Here is a 23,743-nt window from a genome sequence, read left to right as displayed (position 1 = left end):
CCTTGTATCCCTACACACACTCTAGGTGTAGTAAAATATTTCTGGCTCATACAGGCCTTTAGAGGCAGTGTTTGCCTGATGCTGGCTATATCAGCATGTTCAATAGGTTATCCGTTCAAATGCTACTGTGCTTTTGTGCATCATGTTTGTCACTAGGGTTCAGTAAGTAAATAATGTAGTGACGGAAATCAAAGTATGATGCAGATATGTACATGTATCAACAGTCAAGTAGCAGTTCATCAGGAATCTCAGTTAAGCACAGTAATTAAGCAACAATTAATAGTTAATTAAGTCGTACGGATACCTGGTTTAGTGAGGGTTGTCACAATAACAAACTCCCATTTTCAAATTAAAATTCAATCCAAATCAATATAATATTATAATTCGTCAATGCATATCAACAGGATGTGTATATGTATTATGAGCAATAAGTTTTTATGTTGTTACTTTATTTGCCACTTGAGATAGGTTCGTGATTGCGGAATGGAACGCTCCGTCAAACGAGCGATGAGTGGGATGTTGGTGATAGCTGTTGTCAAGTGAGACTCGCAGTTGGTGGCTCCAGTAGGCAATATTAACTTGAACAAAACAATAGAGAATCGCTACCGCTATGGTTTTTTTTTCAACAAAAACACCGTCGTGCTGATAACGTGTTGTAAAACAATGGTCTATTAGCTACTAATATATAAGTATATAAACATGAGAATAAAACTATAAAATCATGTAGAGAATAGAACATGGAGAATTCTTATTCATTAATCAATCTTCACCATATATAAATGCCTCTATATATTTAGGCATATACATTAATACAAAGAATATAAAGAGATATGAGTTATGTATGTGGAGAGTCACCATATAAATGACTCATTCATAACATCATATAATAAATTTGGGTCATCCTTAGGGTGTAAGGGGCACTTCTCTAAGTGGGGAGTGACCTCTCTTACTCACAGCCAATCAGCACGTGCCATGTCAACTTCCCACTTAACTCCCTCCATACTCTCAATTTGATGGCGGCACTCCTCTCTTGGGGGCTTGCTTTTTTTTTTTTGTTTTTTTTTATTTATTGTAATTATGCATGTATTATAAATTAAACAAATATTAATAAAAATTAAATAAAATTTTAGAAAAGACATTTCATTAAATTAAAAATAAAAATTACATTCAAACTAGAAAAATAAAAAAACAAACTACTCGTCGTCGAAATTCGCTTCAAGGTGAGGTAGATCTAAACGCCCGAGATGGTCAACGAGATCGTGTTTTAGTCTCCAATGCGTTTCTTCGTCAATGAGCTCGCTAAAAGCAGTATCATCGAAGACGGGTTCGACTGGAGGATCTCGAATGTGTACCGGTGCTATCGCCTTCCCGTCGTCTTTTATAATCATGTTATGTAAAATAATGCACGTATACACGATGGACCTTATCTTTTTCACCGTTTTGGAACGCATTGGACGATTTAGTATTCCCCACTTCGCCTTTAACACACCAAACACCCGTTCCACATCTTTGCTTGCGGCCTCGTGTTGCCTCTTGAACTTTTTTTCATTCAGGATGTGAGGATATGGAAAAGACTTCACAAACATGGACAAACTAGGGTAGATCCCATCAGTAAGATAATACTCGCGTTTGTATAAGTGGTCGTTCACCTGAAATGGATAATTTGGCGCCGTTCCGTTTCGTTGAGTAAGAAATAACGGAGATTGTTGGAGCACGTTGATGTCGTTTTGTGAACCCGCCGGGCCACAAAAAGCATGCCAAACCCACAAATCTTGAGACGCCACCGCCTCTAACATAACTGTCGGGTATTGATGATCGCCTCTCATATATTCTCCACGCAATTCTGTGGGGCACATTCTCCAGACGAAGTGTGTACAATCCAGACTACCCAACATACCAGGTAGGTGATGTCTCTCCTCATGAGCCTGATACAATAGCGCAACGTCGTGGCTCGTTGGTCTACGTAAGAATTCACCAGCATACATTCTACAGACCGTCTCGCAGAAATAATCAAGGCACTCACGAGAGGTCCTTTCAGCCATATTTAAATACTCGTCGTTTTCGTCTGGTGGGTTACCGGTTGCAAGTTGTTTAATCGCAGAAGTAACCTTTTGTAATGGCGTGAAACTTTTCTTCATTCTCCCGTCCAAGATTGGGTAAAAAATTAGATGAGTTGAAGGGTTTAGGAGAGTAATGTAGTGAGAGTTGTTTTGGGTTTGAAAAGGGTTAGTATTTATAGGGTTTAGAAGAATTTTTTTTTTAAATATATAACGGCTATATAGCTGTTTTAATATAAAAAAACGGTCAAAAATTACAAATCTCAATCGGTGAACACAACCTGCTCCCCACACCCCGATTTGGGTCACCGAGGGGATGGCGGCGGTGTTCCCGAGCGGGGTTTACACTCACTGCCTCCCTCCCCGAGGGTGCCCCGTTCACCCTTAATAAGAAGGGAAGAAGACTCGGTGAACGATTGATTGTACATACATAGAAAGGAAAAGTGTGTTTGTGTACATATATATATATGTGAATAAGAAAAAATAATATGTGATTGTGTTTTGAGTCAGTTGGAAAGAGAGTTTCTTGAGATGTACATAGAGAGATAAACTTGTTTAGATGTACACAAAGATTTTTTTTATCCTACATAAACCTTATTTGTGTGTATTATCTTTATCCTTTCGGTGTTCAAGAATTAATAAGATAGAAAATATTCTCCATAATTAATTTAAAAGTATTTTATGAATTTTGTTTGCTTCACACACACGTCAGGCTAGCGTATTCATGTCCCTCCTCATGACTCGACTTTCAAAACCCCAAGTGTCTTAGAGCATCTCATCCTTTTTAGAACCAAGGCAATACCGTTAGGTATGAAGTATTTGAAATACGAAAAAGAATACCATTTAGGTAATATTTCCAAATGAAATGAAAGTGAATCCGCTAGTTCACCAATCATTGATGGTTTTTGAGCCGCTCATCATGCATTACATGCAATAGTACCTACAAGTTTTGTTTCCCTAGGATAAGTTGGTTCTTACAGATCTATCTCGCAAGGAACCGACATGATAATTTTTCATTATCCGGCTTGACCAACTTAAAAATAACTAACTGGAATCCATATAGGATATTAGAGCATGAGCCAAGTAATAGTGGCACTACTAGAAATGGATCAAAATATAACTTTTTACTCAAGTATTATTCTAACAATGATAATTCATAGATCAAAAAATAAAAAAAAAATCAACAGGGATGAAAATCCCTATTATTAAAAATCTGGTCGGTTTGAGTCTTCGAAAATCCGTCTTATCCTTTGAATTTGAGAGTCTTAACTAAGGAGTTATACATTTATCAACCATGCATAACATCTAATTCTTTTCAATGGCAACCTAAATCTTTATTATTTACCCACAATAGAACTTGAACCCTGTATACTTTAACCCCTCATCACTTAGGAGAGATACCATTTTAACACTTTGTTACCATTAGGATACATACCCACTTGACATACTAGGATACTAAGGCTACTTAATTTATTGAGGTTTAATTATCTGACATAAATTCTAATCACACATTTTGCGTTAGTAAAAGGGAGTTAATATTCACACACTTGTCTCCTCTATTTCTCTCTATACATACATAGATATATAGAGAGAGATAGAGTGAAAATCGATGTGAAAATAAGATTATAGGATGTAAGTAGAATACTGACATAGTAGTAATAAGTAAACAAGAATAAAAGTTTGATAATATACACTTCCTTTAAACAAAAACCTCAAAAAGCAAGTGTGTGATTCAGATTGGTGAAAGTTGACATGCATTAAAGCCATCAACTAAAGAAAAAAAATGTCTTATCTATAGTGGCTTTTCCTTTCCAGCAATCCTGCCATTATGACCCTCTTCTTATACTCCTCCGGCGAACCCTCCTCCGGCCACTTCACCACCACGTTTTCCGTCATCCGAACACCAATGACATCATTCTTCCGGTAAGGATAAAGAGAACAAACCAATACCAATGTGCACAAAATCCCAAAAAGTTTCCCAAAAAACATTGTGAAAAATAAACTACTGACCATCATATATGCCCCCGAGTTTGACTTAGTACCACTGTTGACATTATTATTTGATATCGTTGTACTCAGTTGTTTCAAACAAACTGATTCCTCGTTGAACAAAGATTTTAAAACATGTGTTTTGGGAACTGGGCTGGTGGTTGTTGGATCGTTTTGAGAATGTTTTTGAACCGGGTTTTCTGATGTGTTGTTGTTTGACTTGATGGACAGTTGACCTATGTATTTCTCAGGAGCAACCGTTTTTCTCTGTCGTGGATCTCGGTTACGACGACCGGAGGTCTTACCGGAGACCGTTGTGTATGATGATCCGACTGTTGTTGGTAGTTTTATGTAGTCTCCATCGTCAGTTTCGATGACTGGTGGTCGCATACAGAGAAAGAACTTAGTTTTCATGTTTGTGTTTGAAGAATCTTGACAAATGTTGTGTTAGATTTGTATGGAAATGGGGGAGGGAGGAGAGAGAGAGAGGGGGCCGGCAGATGGCGGCGACTGCCGGCGGTTTGGAGGGGAGGTTGAAGATGAGGTAGACCACTGGAGTAATAAATGGTTTCATTTTTTGGACTTGACTACTTAAACTTTAGATACTCAGTCCACTCGTGTCTTTCATGACCAATGTATTTTATATTGCAATTAAATCTTTGCCGGTAAAATAATAAAGTTAGAGGTTATATTTATATGGAATTTTAATAAATGCTTTTTAAATTTAATAATTACAGTCATAATCATTTCTTTGTTAAAATTATTACATCATAGGTCCTTTAACACTTAACAGATTAAAAGTTTTAGTTAATTCAGTTCATATAAGGGTAATTTTGTCTTTATATCAACCTAATTAAATTTTTTTTAAATAAAATAAAATCAAAAACTTATAATATATAATATATATCTTTTTCTCGTTCTATCTCTTTCTCTCACCTAAAATAACACCACAATTAGGGATGGCAAAAATGCTCGAGCTTGACGGGTATACCCAAAACCCGACACGAATGGGACGGGTATACCCGATAACCGACGGGTATTAGGCCGGGTATGTGATTAGTTTTAAAAAATTTTGTGGATATGGGATTAGGTGATACCCGACCCAATTACCCGAAACCACACCCTTTTACCTGAACTATATACTCGATCATATACCTGAATTTTTAATTTATATTTTTATTTTTCATTAACCCTTATCTATTTGTAATTTATTTAGGTTTGTTTATAATTTGAAAAAATAAATTTTCTTTGCATATGTATTTGATGATAGTATTTATATTTTGGTATGTTGTGAAGTATATACATTTAAAATGTATAAGTCTTATAAAGTTATTATGAATTTATGATAAAACTTATATGTATGTAATGTACATTTTTAATGTATAATAGTTGTTGCATAAATAAAATTATATAATAATTATAATGGTAAAAAATGTATTTAGAAATCCCAACGTATATCTTTTAACAAATTAACGACTATACCTGATACCCGCGGGTATACCCAGTACCCGACGGGTATTGAGTCGGGTATGGGACACGAGTTTACAACCGGATATGGGTATGGGATTACCAATACCCGACCCAAACCTGACCCATTATCATCCTTAACCACAATCCAACCACCCATTTCAGACGATCTTCTTGCTCAACCCCAATCCAACCAACCATTTCAAAATCATACACTACAAATCAAAATCACAATCTCCTATTTTTTAAAAAGTTAAGACCTGTCCAGATCTGGGTTTCGTGGTGTTAGAGAGAGAGGTTCAAAGGATCTTGTTAGACTCTACAGCTGAGGATCATGCTGGATTGCCGCCGATTATGGCGACAATTAGCCGTCAGCTATAGATAAGTTTGTTTGAAGTAAATACAAAAGTCCTGAATAATCTTTGGTTCAGATCTAAGATTAGCTATGCCCCCTTTTCAAACTCCAATCTTTTCCCTTTTTCAACTTCGAATAGGTATCTTAATCGGTTGCTTGTGGTGGTGGTGGTTGAATAGATCTAAAAGATTTAAAAATTGACCGGAGATTGTAGGTGGTGGTTGAACAAATCTGAAAGAATGGCAGCTGATCGGTTGTTCGTAGCAGCGACGGCTTTGTGGTGGTGGTGGGTGTAGCACATGGCAGTGGTGTGGCGGGGGTGCAGCGGTGAAATAGATCCGGCGGTGTTGGCAACAAACGGTGGTGATTTTTTTGTTTAGAGAGAGTAGGCGGTGGTGAGTGGTGGGTTAGGAGATGGTGGTGGTGGCGCTTTCAGAGATGCTGGTGTGTTGGTTGTTGGAGGTTGGAGGTGGTAGACCAGTGGTGGCCACTAAGTGGTGGTGGTTATTGGTGGTCGGGATAAAGAGAGGTTGAAGGATTTAGGTTTTTAGAGAGAGAGAGAGAGAGAGTTATGTGTTAAAGAAACAATGGATGTTTTTTTTATAATTTTTTTGTTTTATGTTTTATTTTCAATATAGTTTTTTATATAAGCAAAATGACTAAAATGTCCTCACATTAGGTGCACGTGACGGGACTTAATGTCCAAAACAAACCAGGTTAGTGCTAAAGGACCTAAGGGTATAAGGAGTGGTTAAACACTTTAAAGTGGCAAAACCAAAAACCGACCAATCAGAGCGCGCCATGTCAATTAGGCAAAAGTGTTTAAACTTTGCTGAAAAGTGTTGGCAATGGTTTAAACACTTGCTGAAGTGGTAAACTTTTATTATTATTTTTTTTTTGCAATAATTTATTTAATATAAATAAATTTAGGATATATACATTAAATTAAAAAACAATAAAGTTTCATAAATTAAATTAAAAACATCAAAGTTACACTAAATTAAAAAACAATAAAATTACATTAGCATGAAACAATTTAAACTAGTCTTCGTCGGAATCGGCCAAAAGCACGGACCACGAAGGGTAGATTCCATCCACGAGCAAATAACCACGTTTGTATAAATGGTTGTTAACGTAAAATGGACATTTTGGCGCGGTTCCATTTTGTTCCGTTAAAAATAACGGAGATTGTTGTAGAACATTGATATCGTTTTGAGAACCGGGTGGACCGGCAAAAGCATGCCAAAACCATAAGTCTTGAGAAGCAACCGCTTCGAGCATAATAGTCGGGTATCTATGATCTCCTCGCATATATTGGCCTCGATACTCTGTCGGACAAAAATGCCAAACGAAATGGGTGCAATCAAGGCTACCGAACATACCTGGAAGGTGATGTTTTTCCTCATGAGCTTGGTATAAAAGTGCCATGTCGTGGCTTGTCGGTCTACGTAAGAACTCTGGACCATATATTTTGCAAACCGTGTCACAAAAATATTCTAGGCACTCGCGGGAAGTTCTTTCGGCCATATGCAAGTACTCGTCGTTCTCGTCTGGAGTGTTTCCAGTTGCGAGCTGTTTAATAGCCGATGTCACCTTTTGCAAGGGCGTAAAGCCCTTCCTACCTCGCGCATCGGGGGCCTCTGCAAACCACGGGTCGTTCTCTTCCACATCGGACACAATTTTTAGAAACAAACGTTTCGACATACGGAACCTATGCCGAAAGATATCTTCGTTGTACTTCGGGTCTTCGACAAAATAATCCGCCATGAGTGTCTCATGCCCCTCCTCACGTTGACGTTCAATATATCTCCTTCGGTTAGATGTGCCGGTATCTTGAAGTTCGGCTTCTTCGATGAGATTTTGAAGAAAAAGAATGCTACTATCGGATGAATCGTCGCTACTCATGGGTGGGAACCATAACGGGAGTTCATCCGCCATTTTGTATGGTAAACTTTTAGAAGGAATTGGTGGTATTTTTTGGTTTGTATGAGTATAAACTTGAAGGTATATGGTTAAATGGTTTATTGTGATATATATATATAGTTTAATTTTTTTAAAAAAAATTATTATTTTTTTTAAACGGTAATATTACCGTTGGATGTGGCCCCCCCTTTTTTCATTTCCTTTTCCCGAGTCGGCAAAGGGTTACCGCTCATTAACTTTTGCCGCGCCCCATGTTTATCGGCGGCGGTGTTTGCCGCTCGGCAAACTCGATTGCCGATGGTTTGCCGCACCCACTCCGTATCCCCTAAGGTGTAATGGTTTTAGCAAATTATTGTGACTGTAATTATCGAAGTTAAAGGGCATCCATTGTAATACGATACAAACATAACGGACAAAAAGTGTAATTTATCCTAAAGTTATTATGAGAACTTTGGTTATTTATCTATCTAAATGATTTTTATTTTTATATACTATGTTAGGAAGTGGTGTTTACACTTTTAGAATAAAGAAAGTATATGCAATTACAAAACGATTCTTCGAGATGAAAGTACATTCCCCAACTGATGGCGGAAACATCGAAGTAAGACGAAAATGAGATTGCTCGAGACTTCACAACACTAAATGTGACAAGTATTTAATAAATAATTTCATTCCATTGCTAAGATCAAGTACATTGTTTTAAATAGAACACAACAAGTTGAAACAAATTGAATTGCATATTAAAGTTCAAATGCGTTTCTAGGCCTCCTACTAAGTTTCGTGCATCATCATCATCATCATCAAAATCCTGCAACACGTTTTAAGGTATAGTTTAATACAAAAGTATTGGCGAGTATACAAGTTTTGAGTACTAGCATGTAAGTATAAAAGGTTGAACAACCCACATGACAAACTTAATTATCAAGATTAACGTATAAACTGGCATGTGAATATTCAAGCCAACCCAAAGACTACCACAATGTTTAAAGTCTTAACATGACCTCACGAACACAGGCGGTGCGTTACTCCTATAGCGCTATACATGTTAAGGGTAGGCTTATACGAAGTTAATCGCAAGTTTATCACAAAAAGAATAACCCCAGATTAACGAATCAAGTATAACGTATGCATGCATGTAGTGGATTGTTTGTGCATTTGAATAATGTCTAAGTGTAACTGTGAAGGTTTAATAGTAAACATATTGCACCCAAAGTGTAAAACGGGAAAAGGGTGTTCGAGTATACTCACGGTTTTGCTAAGTCTTCTCTAGAAATTCCGTGAGCGTAGTGTTGGTTGACGTAGTAAAGGAACGCCAAGGTTACTCTACCCGGCGAGCAAAGGGATCGTTGTGATAGTACAGGAACACCAAGGTTACCCTACAGGACAAACGAATGCGTGAGTTGGAGTTTGAATGGAGGATTATGATACAGAATTAAAGTACATAGTATAGTACGAAAGTATAAGTAAACAGAAAGTATATTTTGTCCGTGCACTTGGCCCGACACTGAATTTCTGTGATTTTACGGGTCCTAGTTTGCCCGATAGAATCAACGACAAGGAACGCGGAAAACAGAATAACGGGAAAGCCGCACCACAAACTTTTCGGGCGAGGGAACAGTTAGGACGACAGGCCATTCGCACGAGTGGGACCACCCTGTTGTGCGAGAGGGACTGTTTGGCGGACCGATTCTCGTTTGAACGTTTTAACTATTAATCAGTTATGTTCGTGATTTCAATTAAGTTATTTAGTTATAATATTAGTCTAGAATGTTCATAGACTTCATATAAATCATGCATGGAGGTAATAACCTCGTTATTATTCACAAAAGCACAAATCAGTTAACTTAGTTAACTGACCGGTTGGTCACGAATACAGAACTAGAAATGACAGGATGTAAATATTAACCAAACAACCGAACAAGTACAACCCAGGTGTGCCAACACGACATAGAAAGAATAAACTAAGTGTCGGAGGCTGGATGGGGTTAACTTGTTCTAGGTCTAGGAGATTGTTTGGGTGTTCGTCTTACGAGTTTAAGTGAGGCGGTGGAACTAGGTTGGAAGCCAAAGCTTCCACATATCACACACTGATATTCCAGAGTCGTCTATATTGAAAATAGGGATCTGGATAATCATTCAACACTTAGAACCGTCAGATCTTAGCGAAACAGTCCCTCTTGGACGACAGAAGTCCCCTCTCGCGCGAGAGGGTTATCCTCTCGGGCGAGTGGGTCATCATTTCGGACGGCTGGTGCTGTTTCAAGGTGAAATCAGTTCGGTTTTGGTTGAACTGATTACCTTCTCTGCTGGAATTGACTCTAACATGAAACCACAGCTATTGTCTTAGCTTGTGAGCTCAGAGAGTCTCTGATTCGGCCGAGTTAAAAGTCAGAAAGTTTGTTTACAAAAATTTTGAATGATTATCTTCACTTCCCAGCTTGGTCCTCAACGAATTGAGAGTTAGTATCAGTTTGCCATTGCAAATCTAAGAACCAAGCGAAAGATTTTTGAAGAACCTTGTAAAAGTTTATAAAAATGGAAGAAAGTAGAAGAGATCAGTTGTTAGTGAGTTATAAACTCACTTAGAAAGTAGCTGAGACAAGCTCCAAAGAAATGCTCGAAGTCAGATTTTGAAAGAAAAGTTCGAAGATTGAACGTTTGAAATGAAGGAAGTGGGCTGGTATTTATAGATTAGGGGACGAGTTTGGGACAAGAGGATCTGGGACGAATGGGTCCTCTCGTACGAGAGAGACTTGTCCCTTTTGTTCGAAATTCGTGTTTGCGTATTTTGTCGGTTTTAAGCGTTTTAAACGTATAAGTGAAATGTCTAAGTATCGTGTATAAAATAATGAATGAACTTGTATGTATAATAAGTATGAGGTTGTGTAAAAATGTATTTAAACGATCTATTGAACGAGTAACAAGTATGTATAAAATAGGAAATTTATTACGATAAAGGTTTCAAATTGCGAAATTTGTAGCGGATTATGAATATGAAACGAATTCAAGTTTTCAAAGATAGAAATACAAGTGATCTTTCTAATTGAGGAAAGTTTTAAAAAGCGAGACGTTACCGTTATTATGAGAACTTTGGTTATTTATCTATCTAAATGATTTTTATTTTTTATATGCTAGGTTAGGAAGTGGTGTTTACACTTTTAAAATAAAGAAAGTATATGAAATTGCAAAACGGTACTTTGAGATAATATATGGAATTAAGTACATTCCCATGTTTGGTACTTTGAGATAATATGTGGAATTAAGTACATTCCCATGCTTCACTCATTTACAAAATGGTACTTTGAGATAGTATATGGAATTAAGTACATTTCTAAGCTTCATTCATAGTTTGAAATGATACATATTTTTATTAAATTACACTTTTAGACAAGTGAAATTGAAAAAAAAGTCACTCATTTAGTCTCCTACTATAGATAGGATTATCTTTCTTTTAAATGGTGTGTGAAACGACCAAAATAATCGTATATATAAAAACAAATAATTAAAAAGAATAAACCATGCTAGTGAATTCTCCGGCCACCAGAAACACTTCTGATCAACTTTTTGTGGTCATCTTCTCTGATCACCTTGCCAAGAAATTCAAACTACGCTCTATCTACAATCATATTCATCTATTCAACGCAATTGTCTACTAAAAACTATTAAATCCACGAATCATTTTTTTTTTTTTGGTAAAAAGATCCAACACATTAACAAATCCATAAATCAAACGTTTATGATGGAAAAATTCATAAATCAAAGTGATGAAATTGTAAGATTAAATATATTTATTTTATATTAATCTAGTAGCCATTATAATCATTTACATTATATATGGATCAAAATATATAACAATCCTATTAAATAATTAGTTGGTAATTGTTGATGGGCCTAATTACCTTTATTAACTAATTAGGGTTTCCTCCTGGGTGCATATATAAGGAGAATAATGTGGAGGTTAAGGGGTTAGACAATTTCACAAACCCTAATAGCACATAACATCAATCTCGCCTCCCTCTCCATAACCGATTCTCTTGTCGGTTTCTTATCATCACCATCATTAGATTGCACCCTAAGGAGGAACCAGACCAAGATGACAATCATGTCAAAACTTATTGCTGCGTCTCCATCTGGATTCTCTGTTGGCCTGTACTGCTGCAATCAGGTATGTTTTCATGTTTTCCTTCATGTATAAACAGAACTGAACCAACATGTGGTATCAGAGCATATGTTGATTAGTCAGTTCTGTTTTCGTATCCATAATTCTGGGATTGAAACTTGGAAAACGGATTTTTTGTAACTTTAAAACGGTGACAGCCGGTTTCGAGTCATGCAGATCGACTCGAGATCTCTGTTTTCGGGAAAAAGGATTAATTATATGTTCACTCGATTTCAACTGGGTTATGTTTTGACCGAAATCTGTTTAGAAAAACTATTAAAATTCAGGTTTCGGGTTCCAGAATTTATATTTTATGTTTTTTAGGGTTCATCATGTTTTTAAGAAAATTCGAAAATTCTATTATGTTTTGGAATGTTTTAGGATTAATGAGTGTTTTTTCCATGTTTGATCCAATTTTATTTTTTAAGTTTATTCGAAAACTGTTATTAGATAAACAGTTATAATTTTCGAAATATGCTGATAAAATTAGATCATCTTAAAACAGGAAATAATATCTCATATTCCCTTAGATTTCGAATTTTCAGTTACGTTATCACAATTAACAGCTCTTGACGGGAAGCTTCGAGATCATCAGATTACGACTCGAGACCATCAGTCTCGACTCGAGACCATAGGGTCTCGACTCGAAATCATTAGGTCATTAAAACCTTCACAACTCGAGACCAACAGATCTCGACTCGAAATCATAAGGGCTCAAAGGTCTACAACTCGAGACAAAGGTCTCGACTCGAGACCATAACGTCATAACTCGAGACCATAAGGTTGCGACTCGAGACCATAACGTCATAACTCGAGACCATAAGGTTGCGACTCGAGACTATAACGTCATAACTCGAGACCATAAGGTTGCGACTCGAGACCGTGGTTGCGACTCGAGACCTCATCATGACTCGAGATCTCATAAGATATAGTAGTCGAGACCATGGTTCCGACTCGTGACAACAAGGTTGCGACTCGAAACCTCATTATTTTAGGCTGTTTAATGTGAACTAAGATTTAGCGCTAACGGGTGGTTTGCTATTAAATGATTGGTTTTTGTAATTATTTAGTTAATTAATGAGGATCAAATAATGTTTTACAAAACCAAAATGGCTTAACTTGAATGAGCTTCTGATGTATCACTTCTGGCCAAAGCTGACTTGATACATCTACTTATCGTTCAAGTATTACGAAAGCCATGTTAAGTGTGCATCATAAACATGAATGTTTTAATATCTGGCCAAAGCTGATTTAATTCATTCATAGATGGCATACTTAACAAGTGCATAACTAAAGTGATTGTCTCAATTTCTGGCCAAAGCTGATTTGTTACAACCACTTTGCACACATGCTTAAATGATTACCCTTCTGGCTAAAGCTGTTTTGTCTTCGTTTAAGTAGAACTTTAAGTAGTCTATTATTTTGATGTTAGTAATAGACATATCACAACCTCTTCACATAATGATCCTTATATTAATGATCCTCAATTAATTTTTTGTGATCATTTTGTCTGCCTTATTCTTAGTACCCATAATTTTACTCACTATAATTTTCTTCTATAAATCTATATCTCATCCACCCTAATTCCTAAATCTAATATGTTTTGCTTAAAGTTTCTATAAGAATTAGCTCTTAAATTAAATCCTTGGTTATCTCTTAAGACACGATGATCCTATTGCTCTCTTCTGATAAAGCACTACAGAAGAAAAGTAGAGCATGATGAATAGGACAAATCAAACATGATGTCTCTTATGATAATCAAGAACTCTGTAACATAAGTGTTGTCACTAAAAGGTTATTCCAGATTAGGTCTTTCCTAAGACTAATCTATAATTGTGGAATAATCACTAGAACTCCTAAGATGCATGCCTTCATTTAAAATTATAAATTATAAAGCTAAGTGGTATATGTGAATACATAACAATGTACAATACCATGACCCATAAAGTTAAGGGCTTACACATGGAAATAAGTATATTTTTCCAGTACATTACATACTTAGATTTTCACTTGTACAATTTGATGCCTTATAAATCAACTATAACACTCAAAAATACCAAAGTATAACGAGTGTGTTGATAAGCAACATATGTACATAGAAATAAATGTTTGAAACTGGAAAATAAGATGTTATTCACCTTACAACCACTAAAACCTTAAGAGATGATTGTTCTAAGGTCCATAGACAAATTACAAGTGCTAATCCCAACATTAAGGTTATTCAAGGGAAAATCTCACTGCATAATTATGTCATTAGACTAGGCATAAGCAACGAGACTATCCATTATTCTAAAGAACAGTTGGATAAATTAATTAGATAGTAACTTACTAATGATATTTAAGTCTGATAATTCTTTAATATTCCTATTAACACATGATTAGTTGACTCTAGTTTTAAACGTTTCCTTACCAGAAGTCAACAAATAACTAACATGAGAGTTAGTGACAAAATTAATTGTTAAGGCTATAAGAACCATAATAACCAATCTTCTAACAACGCCTTTCGATACCTTATATATTCTGAAGATTAATCAGAATATAGTATCATGATTAAGCAATGTTATGAAGGTTGTGAGGTTTGCATAGTCGACATAAAGTCACACTTATCTTAAACTCTCATTTTATTTGTTCTAAATATCTGGATAGAAACATTACTAAGATGAAACTAGATGATACCTTACTTTTTCACAACTTTTGTCATCATGCAAATGAGAATTTGACAAAAAAAATGAGACTTATAAATTTCATCCATTATAACCAAAATTCATGAGAAATCATAACATGGTTAATGAGGATGATTTTTTTTTCATCTAATCTCATTTTCAGTGATTTTAAATCATGACGTTAAAGCCCTAAAATATGACTTGGCTTAAGGAATAAGCATGGGTCCATCATAAGTCATTCATTGACATTCGTGGAACTTATTCCAAATGGAATATTCAGACATAATTCATTTATCATTTAACAGACTATCAACTTGTATCTAAATTTTGTCACACATGGCCCACTGTCTTAGAAGAACTATATTCATATATGTACTTAATAAGATTTCTATTAAATATGTCCCTAAAGTTTCTTATGATATCTGGACATTAAAGAAATCAAATAAAGTCTAACGTATATGTGATAGGTTCCCACGTCACGTAGCTCATTGAAACTTCTCTTGTAGCATTCTAGAGATATTAAAGATCAGTGGGAGCATTAAGTGTCTTAATAATAACTTGCAATAGTTGTAAGAGGTGGGGGAGTGAAAATTTTACATTACCTAAATTTGCACCTCTTGTACAAGACACCGCTCCATCATGACACTGTTCCATCAATACTTGTCTCCTTAAACTCTAATGCTACTCTTACAAAAGGTTCATTGTTGCTTAATTGTGGGCACACTTAGATTTCTTACCTAAACTAACATAATCCTCAACAAGAGAAATCACAACGACTAACGTCATTAATTTGTTTTCGCTATTAGAATTTGTTGGTCGTTAAATATTGACCATAAGCATGCTGAGTTCCTAAAGATTTCTAAGGTCAGTAGGAACAGTCAAAGTCCTTATCATGGCTTGCAAGGAATACAAGAGGCGGGGGGAAGAGTGTCATTAAATTTCACTCCGAATTTAACTCCGATTACACCTCTTGTACACCATACTGCACCAACCCTTACAAACTTAGAATGAAAATGATAGCAACCTAACCAAGAGCTAATCCATAAAACTGAAACTTCTAATGAACCCAATAATCAACTCAGGAGGTCATCTAGGTTTAAAAGCCTACTAACTTTGATGATTACATAACCTACCTAACTGAAGTTGAAATGGATTTTGGAAAAGTTTACTGATCCTATCTCTTCAAATTAAGCCATTAGTGTCAATCAATCTTCTGAATGGAATAAAACAGTTTTCTAGTAAAACTGATTTTATGTGTTCGTATAACGTTTAGGTTTTGATTGAATTACCTAAGAGTGTTCATAACTAAATCAAATCCTAATATAAGCGTTAAGACACGAAGAAGCATGATTGATTGTCAAAAGGTTATACTTAGGAAGAGATAAATTATCAAAGATTTCTTTGAGGATCATCACTGTTCTAGTAGCTTATAATAGTTTAAAGCTACATTAGATGAACATTAAAAACAAATTTCCTTAACAAATGGCTGACACATTTACATGTTCATAAAACAACCTGAACGTTCTAAACTGAAGGTTAAAGAACACTTTATTTGTAAGCCAATAAAATCCATGTATGGGTTAATGTAAACATCATAATGTTTTGAAATCTTAACGTAATTATTTTCATCAACAATCAAGTGGATTAATGTACCTACCTCAAGATGAGTGGGAGCAACTAAATTAAACTTGTCTATATAGATGATATTCTTTTGACAAGTATATGTTACATAAGTCAAAGCATTGTTAATACAAACTTTGATATAATAGATCTCAGAGATATCTCTTACGTAATAGATATCATAACATACCGAGATAGACCCAATGGGACATTAGTTTCGTTCCATCAGTTTAACCTTAAATGGGTCCTTACATATGTAACAAACAATATTGCTCTCCTTCAGAGGATAATATGGTAAATGAGATTATTTATCTATGCTTCATTAATTAGAAGCCTTATGTAAGTTTAAGTCTATACTCGTTTAGATATTACTCACATTGCAACACACTAGATATGTCTAGATTAATGTGTAGCATCTAATGGAGTATTACAATATCTTTAAAAGAAACGAGAGACTACAATTTAAAGAAGAAGTGAGAATTAAAACCTGTTTATTACTCTAACTTTGAAATATTCAAAGATGATAGAATGTAATTTTGGGTATATCCTTATGTCAACAGACAAACCTATCTCATGGAGGAGTCATAATGCACCGATATTAACAACCTAAGTTATAACGACATAATATAATCACTAAATGTTGTTGGAAATTTATCAGTGGACTCATAAGTTTATTAACTCCATATAATTAATGTTTTGAAGAATTAGTGTGATAAAGTCAGCTACCATAACTCCTTGAACAGTAACAGTTCAAGAGGTGCTGCATTAAGTTTCGATACGCAATTAATTATTCGTTTATGAACGAATTGAGGAAACTAAGTTTTGTATCGAATACATTTATGATATGCTTAAGGATCCTATAACTGAAGGGCTATTACCCATAAGTCTTATTAAGAGAGCTCATAGACGGGTATTAATTAATAGTCGTGCGCAATTGCATATCGTACTATGAGTGACTAAGTATTAGTTAATTTTCCTCATCGGTTTGATTTTGTATGTCTCTAAGAATATGTCAAGCTAGCATAATGGCATATAGACAAATATAGTTACAAATCAAACAAAGGGCTTACGCGTATTTTGATCATAACGATTAGGTTTTAAATTAAGGCTATAGTATGATTAATGGGGGTCCTGAGTCGCATAATGATTCAACGGCTGTATTTTTCTGCTATAGTATTTGTTTAAGGCTAAAATGAGTGTTAACTCCTGATCAGGCTTATCTAACGCTCATAGTAAATGATTACTCGGCTAAGTGGGAGAATGTAAGATTAAATATATTTATTTTATATTTAATCTAGTAGCCATTATAATCATTTACATTATATGGATCAAAATATATAACAATCCTATTAAATAATTAGTTGGTAATTGTTGATGGGCCTAATTACCTTTATTAACTAATTAGGGTTTCCTCCTGGGTGCATATATAAGGAGAATAATGTGGAGGTTAAGGGGTTAGACAATTTCACAAACCCTAATAGCACATAACATCAATCTCGCCTCCCTCTCCATAACCGATTCCCTTGTCGGTTTCTTATCATCACCATCATTAGATTGCACCCTAAGGAGGAACCAGACCAAGATGACAATCATGTCAAAACTTATTGCTGCGTCTCCATCTGGATTCTCTGTTGGCCTGTACTGCTGCAATCAGGTATGTTTTCATGTTTTCCTTTATGTCTAAACAGAACTGAACCAACAGAAATTACTGGAAGCTAAGGTGGGGAGGGGTACCCATCACACCATCACACCTAATCACAATATAAGATCTCATTCCCTCCAATTTTATCACATCATCACTAAAACTTGCAACACCAATCGCACCATCATATTACACCACACTCAAAAACCCACCAGGCACATGACCATTACCACGATGAGAAACAAATTTACCGTGATCACACCGGTTGCGCAACTGTGACCATAGTGGTCACGATATCACGGGGGCCGCCATACGGTGGTGCCCCGACCCCCTAATTGAAAGCTTTAATATTTGGGTTGCCTTAGGAGGTTTGGTATTGGAACAAATTATGAAAGGAAATGAACCTATCTCAAAATAATATAAAGAATTTTAAATTTACAGAATTATAAGATATGACGCAATTAGTTACTTATTTATTAGATATATATATATATATATATATATATATATATATATATATAGCAATTAGCAAATACTAAATAGTAAGCCCAATAAATTTTGTTTTGTTTAAGGATTCTATTTTACCCCTTATACTATAAGTAATAAACATCTTTACCTCATTTTAATTTAATATTTAATAATAATTTATTTATCATTTAATTTTAGGATTATTGGATTTTATCACGCCCAACTATTGGCCTTTGGCCGTTGCGACCCGCAACTAACACTTTGACACCCGACATCCCCAACTTTACTTTTTGTTTGTGCTGGCACCACTCAGTTAAATCTCCACTAACTGAGTTTGTTTTTTTTATCCTACGTGATACTCCATTTCCTATGTGGCAAGATGAGGTGGATTATTTTGGGACTTATGTGTATATTTTAATTACTATAATGAAGATAATATATATAACAATATGTGTATGTATATGTACAGAATATATCCTCCACTTCTCTCTCTAATTCTCTCCCTTTCTCTGCCACCACTAATCGCCACCCACCGCCCTCTCTATACCACCGTCCCACCTGCACCGCACCACTCCCAACCACCACAAACCACCCCATTTCTCTATGAAATCCTAGAACCAGATTACCTCAAATTCACAAAATCAAAAACCTTTTTCTAATAACGAAAACACAAAATCGAATCTAGATCTATTTCTTAAAATAAAAACACAAAAAAACCCTCAAAATGCAAGCCCTAGAATTTTGTAAAAACCCTCAAAGTTCGGATCTGTTTATCACCGAACGAGACGAATCGATGATGGTGGCGCCAGTAGCGGAGGTGGCTGCAGCTCCCTACCGTCTGTGGGTTTGGTAGTCGTTGCAGTCGATTGGGAATGCCATTTCAACTGTGTGGGTTCAGTGTATGGAGTTGTTCATGCTGTTGACGTCACATAGAATTGTCCTGAATGCACAGGGGAATAGATCTGTGGACGGAGATTTGATAAGTTATCGTAAAGCTGACACACCGGACGTAATAAACACTTTGCCGGCTCCATTGTTTCAATTGGTCTCGTCACGTTGTGCTTAATTTCAGATTTAAGGTGAGTTGTTGTTCTGACTCGGTGGACATTGATGGTGTTTGAGAAGGTCTAATGGTGTTTGTGTAAAAACTAAAAAGTGAAGATTGGATTACAGATTGTTATGGGTTGCAGGATGGTGGTGTAGGGTGGGTGGAGGTGGTGGTATTAAGTGAGAGAGAGATGGCAGGATGTAGAGAGAGAGAGAGGGGGAGAGAGAGAATGGGCGCCCCTGTTGAGAATTCTCCATTGGTATAGATGGAAATTATGGTTTGTTTTGTACTTGTCTGGTGAAGGAGATGAAGGTTAAACCACCTAATCAAATCCAACTCATCAAATTTGTGCCACGTAGGATAAAAAAACAAACCTAGTTAGTGGAGATTTAACTAAGTGGTGCCAGCACAAACAAAAAGTCAAGTTGAGGGTGTCGGGTGTCAAAGTATTAGTTACGGATGGCAACGGCCAAAGGTCGATAGTTGGGGTTGATAAAATCCAATAACCCTTAATTTTATTTTTCTCTACTGACCTCATTCATTTACCTACTATTAATTTTCAATATCTTGATGCATAGAGGTGTTGTACTCTATGCATAGAATGGTTTTTAAAAAAAAATATATAGTATTACACTTTTAGAAAGACAAAAAAAGGCAAAATTAAAAAAAAAAAAACTTAAATCACTATTCATACCAAATACCAAATTGGTAATGATAATTGTAATATTTAATATTAATAAAAAGATAAAAGAGTACAAATTTTAAAAAATCACTATTCACACCAAATTGGTAATTGTTACATACATACATATATATAGGGCTCGGTTCAAGTGAGAACCATCACGAGTTGTGAGAACCTTGAGAACTTTTTCTTCCCTCGCGAGTTGGATCAAAATTTTTTTGCACAAACGTAGATGAAAATATTATAAACACATCTGTAAAAAAAGTAAAAAAAAATGCCGGGTCAGTGGTTTTGACTGCTGCAAGTTTTTTTTACGCACTAGTGTAAATTTTAAACTAAAATAAATATTTTTTACGCATCATGTAAATAAGGGTATGCGGCAGTTTTATTTTTTATTTTTTTTGCTGAAACAAATGATTTTTTATGACTTTTGAGAAAAAAATTCCGAAAAAAAACCTTTTAAAAAGCCTAATTTTTATGGTTCTCACAACTCAAGGTGGTTCTCATTTTAACCAATCCACATATATATATATAGGGGGGGAGGTTCATTTGAGAAGAAAAATAAATTGAGAAGAAAAAGAACAAAGGGTATAATTGTAAAACATTAAATAGTTTTCTCTCATCTCATTTATTATTCTTTTTGACTAATTAATTAGTCATAAAGATTATAATCTTCCACACAAAAATTTTGGCCAAGAAACATCAAATGTTATCCTACACATTTTTTAAATTTATCCTACACATATTGAAATTTATCCTACACAACTCGTAATTCATTCTACACACCTCATAACTTATCATACACCTTAAATTAATTTTTTTTCTTCTTTGAAAATATTTTTTTTTTTTTGAAAATAAGTTACAAATTTAATTAATTAGCTATTAAAAAGGAAGACTAACAATTAATGATCTATCTAATTTTACCAATATACCCTTACACTCATATTATATAATTCTACAAAAAGTAACTTAAGACACAATGGTTTGGATCACACCCCTTCAAAGACACAATGGTTGAGTCACACCCCTTTAAAAAGTCACAACCCTTCAAACTACTTTTATACATATATCACACTCTTACAAAAAGTCACAACCCTTCATATATTTACAAAAAGTCACAACGCAACACACCCCTTAAAAAAGTCACAACCTTTCAAACTTTTTTTATACTACAAAAAGTAAAAAGTAATTTAAGACACAATGGTTTATAAAGTCATGACCCTTCAATTAGCAACATCTTAATACCAGTGTGTTTAGATAAAACAACGAAAGAGAATATATTTAACAAAATCCGATATGTTTGGGCGGTGGTTGTGCCTCATCAACATAAGAGCGACGCTGGTTATACTCCCACTCACACCGTTTCATTCTTTATTTTTTTCCCTTCTTTTTTCTTTAATGGAATCTCACGTTCCCACTCAGCAATTCATGATTAGTGTTTCCTTCTTGAATCGCGAATACCCTTACAGCTCTAATTACATGTCTTATGTGTTCAGTTTTTGAAAGATGAAATAAGCACAGAAGATAACAATTAATTTTTGGAAGATGTCTTACGTGTTTTTTTTTATCAAATCTCACAAGTAAACCATTCGTAAATTCATTCTATTAATTTCTAGAAGATATCTTTATGTGTTAAACTTTTGGAAGATGACGTTAGTTTAATTGGTATGTATCAAGATTGCTTGAAAATTTGATATTCACCAAACAAATTAGTATTTCATTCTAAAATTAAAGACAAAAACTCTTTGATGGTAAGAAATATGAATTTCAGCGCGAATTGGTGTCAATGATTTGTGCTTTAGTCCCTTCTTGATCATTCGTAAACAAGTAAATGCCACCGCATAAACGCCGTCTCCTCCGTGTATGGGCCATTCACACTCAATCAACAACATAAACACAAACCCGTGCCGTGCATGATAATGCCTTCAGTCACATTTACAGTGCGGTCACAGATACGCAGCAATCCGTTAAATTTCAACGGAGAAAGAGGTTGAAGAAGAAGAATATGTTTACATCTAAATATGTTAGACCTTTTCTTGCATTGCTTTCTAATCTTTACATCTAAAGCAATTTCTTCTCTACCATTCGGTAGAGCATGTCTTAAAGAGAGACAGGGCGTTTGAAATTGAGTTGTAAAGACACAAAATGTGATGTTCAGATGATATCATGATTTGTTTAGTGATAGGAGGGTTTTGGATGTATGTGGTTTCCTCTCATTTACAATCTTTGATGTTTTGCAACAATCAAAGGTAACATATATGTTCGTCATTTTTTTTTATTCTATTGATTATTTTATTTATTTGAGGTGTTCGTATTGCAGATCTCTTACTTTTTTTTTATTGATAAGTTCTTTATAATCTCTTATATGATTTTTCAGTTGATTGTTGATGTAAACAATTGTATGGATGGTTTAATGGCGATAATTGATGTCAATTGTTTGTGTTCATATTTCTATGTTCAATAATTACAATATTCGTAATAAAAGGGAAAATTCTTTACAAATTTCGACTTCAAGTGTTTTGTAAACCATAATCAATTGTTAAACCGTATGTTACACAAAACTATATAAAATTCTAATACCTATTTTATTTGAGTTTTTTTAACATTCCGCCGCAACGCACGGGATTACTCGAATGTGTTTAGTATCAAAAAATAACATCTATTACCTTTTACTTTTAATCGAATGGACATAATGGTTAAAATAAAGAGTTGGTCATTTCACACAAACGAAACAAATAAAGAGAATACATGACTTTTCAACTTACCACCGAACTATCACGTCGGTTTATATCAATTCCAAACAATGTGATTTTTCATGTTAAACGTGTTTATCTTCATAATTCAGTAAGCTATTTTAGGATTTATGCAAACAATATCTAATTGTTTGGAAGATTATTAATTTTTACATTTAAAGAAATATAAGTGAGAAAACTCCAAATAAAATGACAAATAGACACACAAAAAAAATGTCTTTCACGGATTTAAAATTTTGGGACCCAAGGAGATGAATCTCTTTTGTTTTGGTTATTGACCTGTTTGGTGGATAGAAACAATTGTATGTTTTTCCTTCGTTAGCAATTTGAGGTTTTTTTTTTTTTCTTTTTCAAGTTAATATTGATCGTGGCGAAGAACCAAACGAATACAAACACAACCACAGATCTCAAACCCTAAACATGATCTCAGTCAATATCTCCATAGAATTCTCTAAAAACAGTTACTGAGACGTCTCTTAAAACAATTACTGGACGAAGAGATTGAAGGATTCCACGGGTATTCCGCCGCAACGCGCGGGTAAACGTTAACTCGTTAAATACAAAAATTAAATGAAGTAAAATAAAACATTCTTATTGGTTGAAGTTTGTTCTTTTTTCTTCTTACAAAAATTTTCTTCTCATTTGAACCCTCCACTATATATATGTATACATATAGGTTTAGGATCCTGTAAAAAATGACTAAAAGTGTGAGAAGGGTAAGAAAGACTCTGGTGATGACACATGTACCTATCCATTTTATTAGTTTAAGGGTATCATGGTAATTTTACTAATAATCCTAATTAAAGATAAAATCTTTGTAACCGTTTTTAGTCAGTTATTTTAGGAACTCGAATTTTAATTTTTTCTGATTATACGATTTCCATAAGAACAATTATTTATAACTTCATCATCTTCTA

At 34.8% G+C, this 23,743-nt stretch overlaps 1 protein-coding gene across 1 annotated transcript; it reads right to left on the bottom strand.

The window, feature by feature from the left end:
• Nucleotides 1–6,909: 6,909 nt before the first annotated feature.
• Nucleotides 6,910–7,806, bottom strand: LOC110923866. The gene has a single exon (XM_022167921.1). The coding sequence runs from the start codon at nt 7,804–7,806 to the stop codon at nt 6,910–6,912; it is 897 nt and encodes a 298-aa protein (XP_022023613.1).
• Between the last annotated feature and the right edge of the window lie 15,937 nt (nt 7,807–23,743).

This window comes from Helianthus annuus, chromosome 17, assembly GCF_002127325.2.
Source record: "Helianthus annuus cultivar XRQ/B chromosome 17, HanXRQr2.0-SUNRISE, whole genome shotgun sequence".
NCBI lineage: Eukaryota > Viridiplantae > Streptophyta > Magnoliopsida > Asterales > Asteraceae > Helianthus > Helianthus annuus.
Note: the sequence above shows the minus strand (reverse complement) of the source record. Positions and strands in the feature narration are given on the sequence as shown.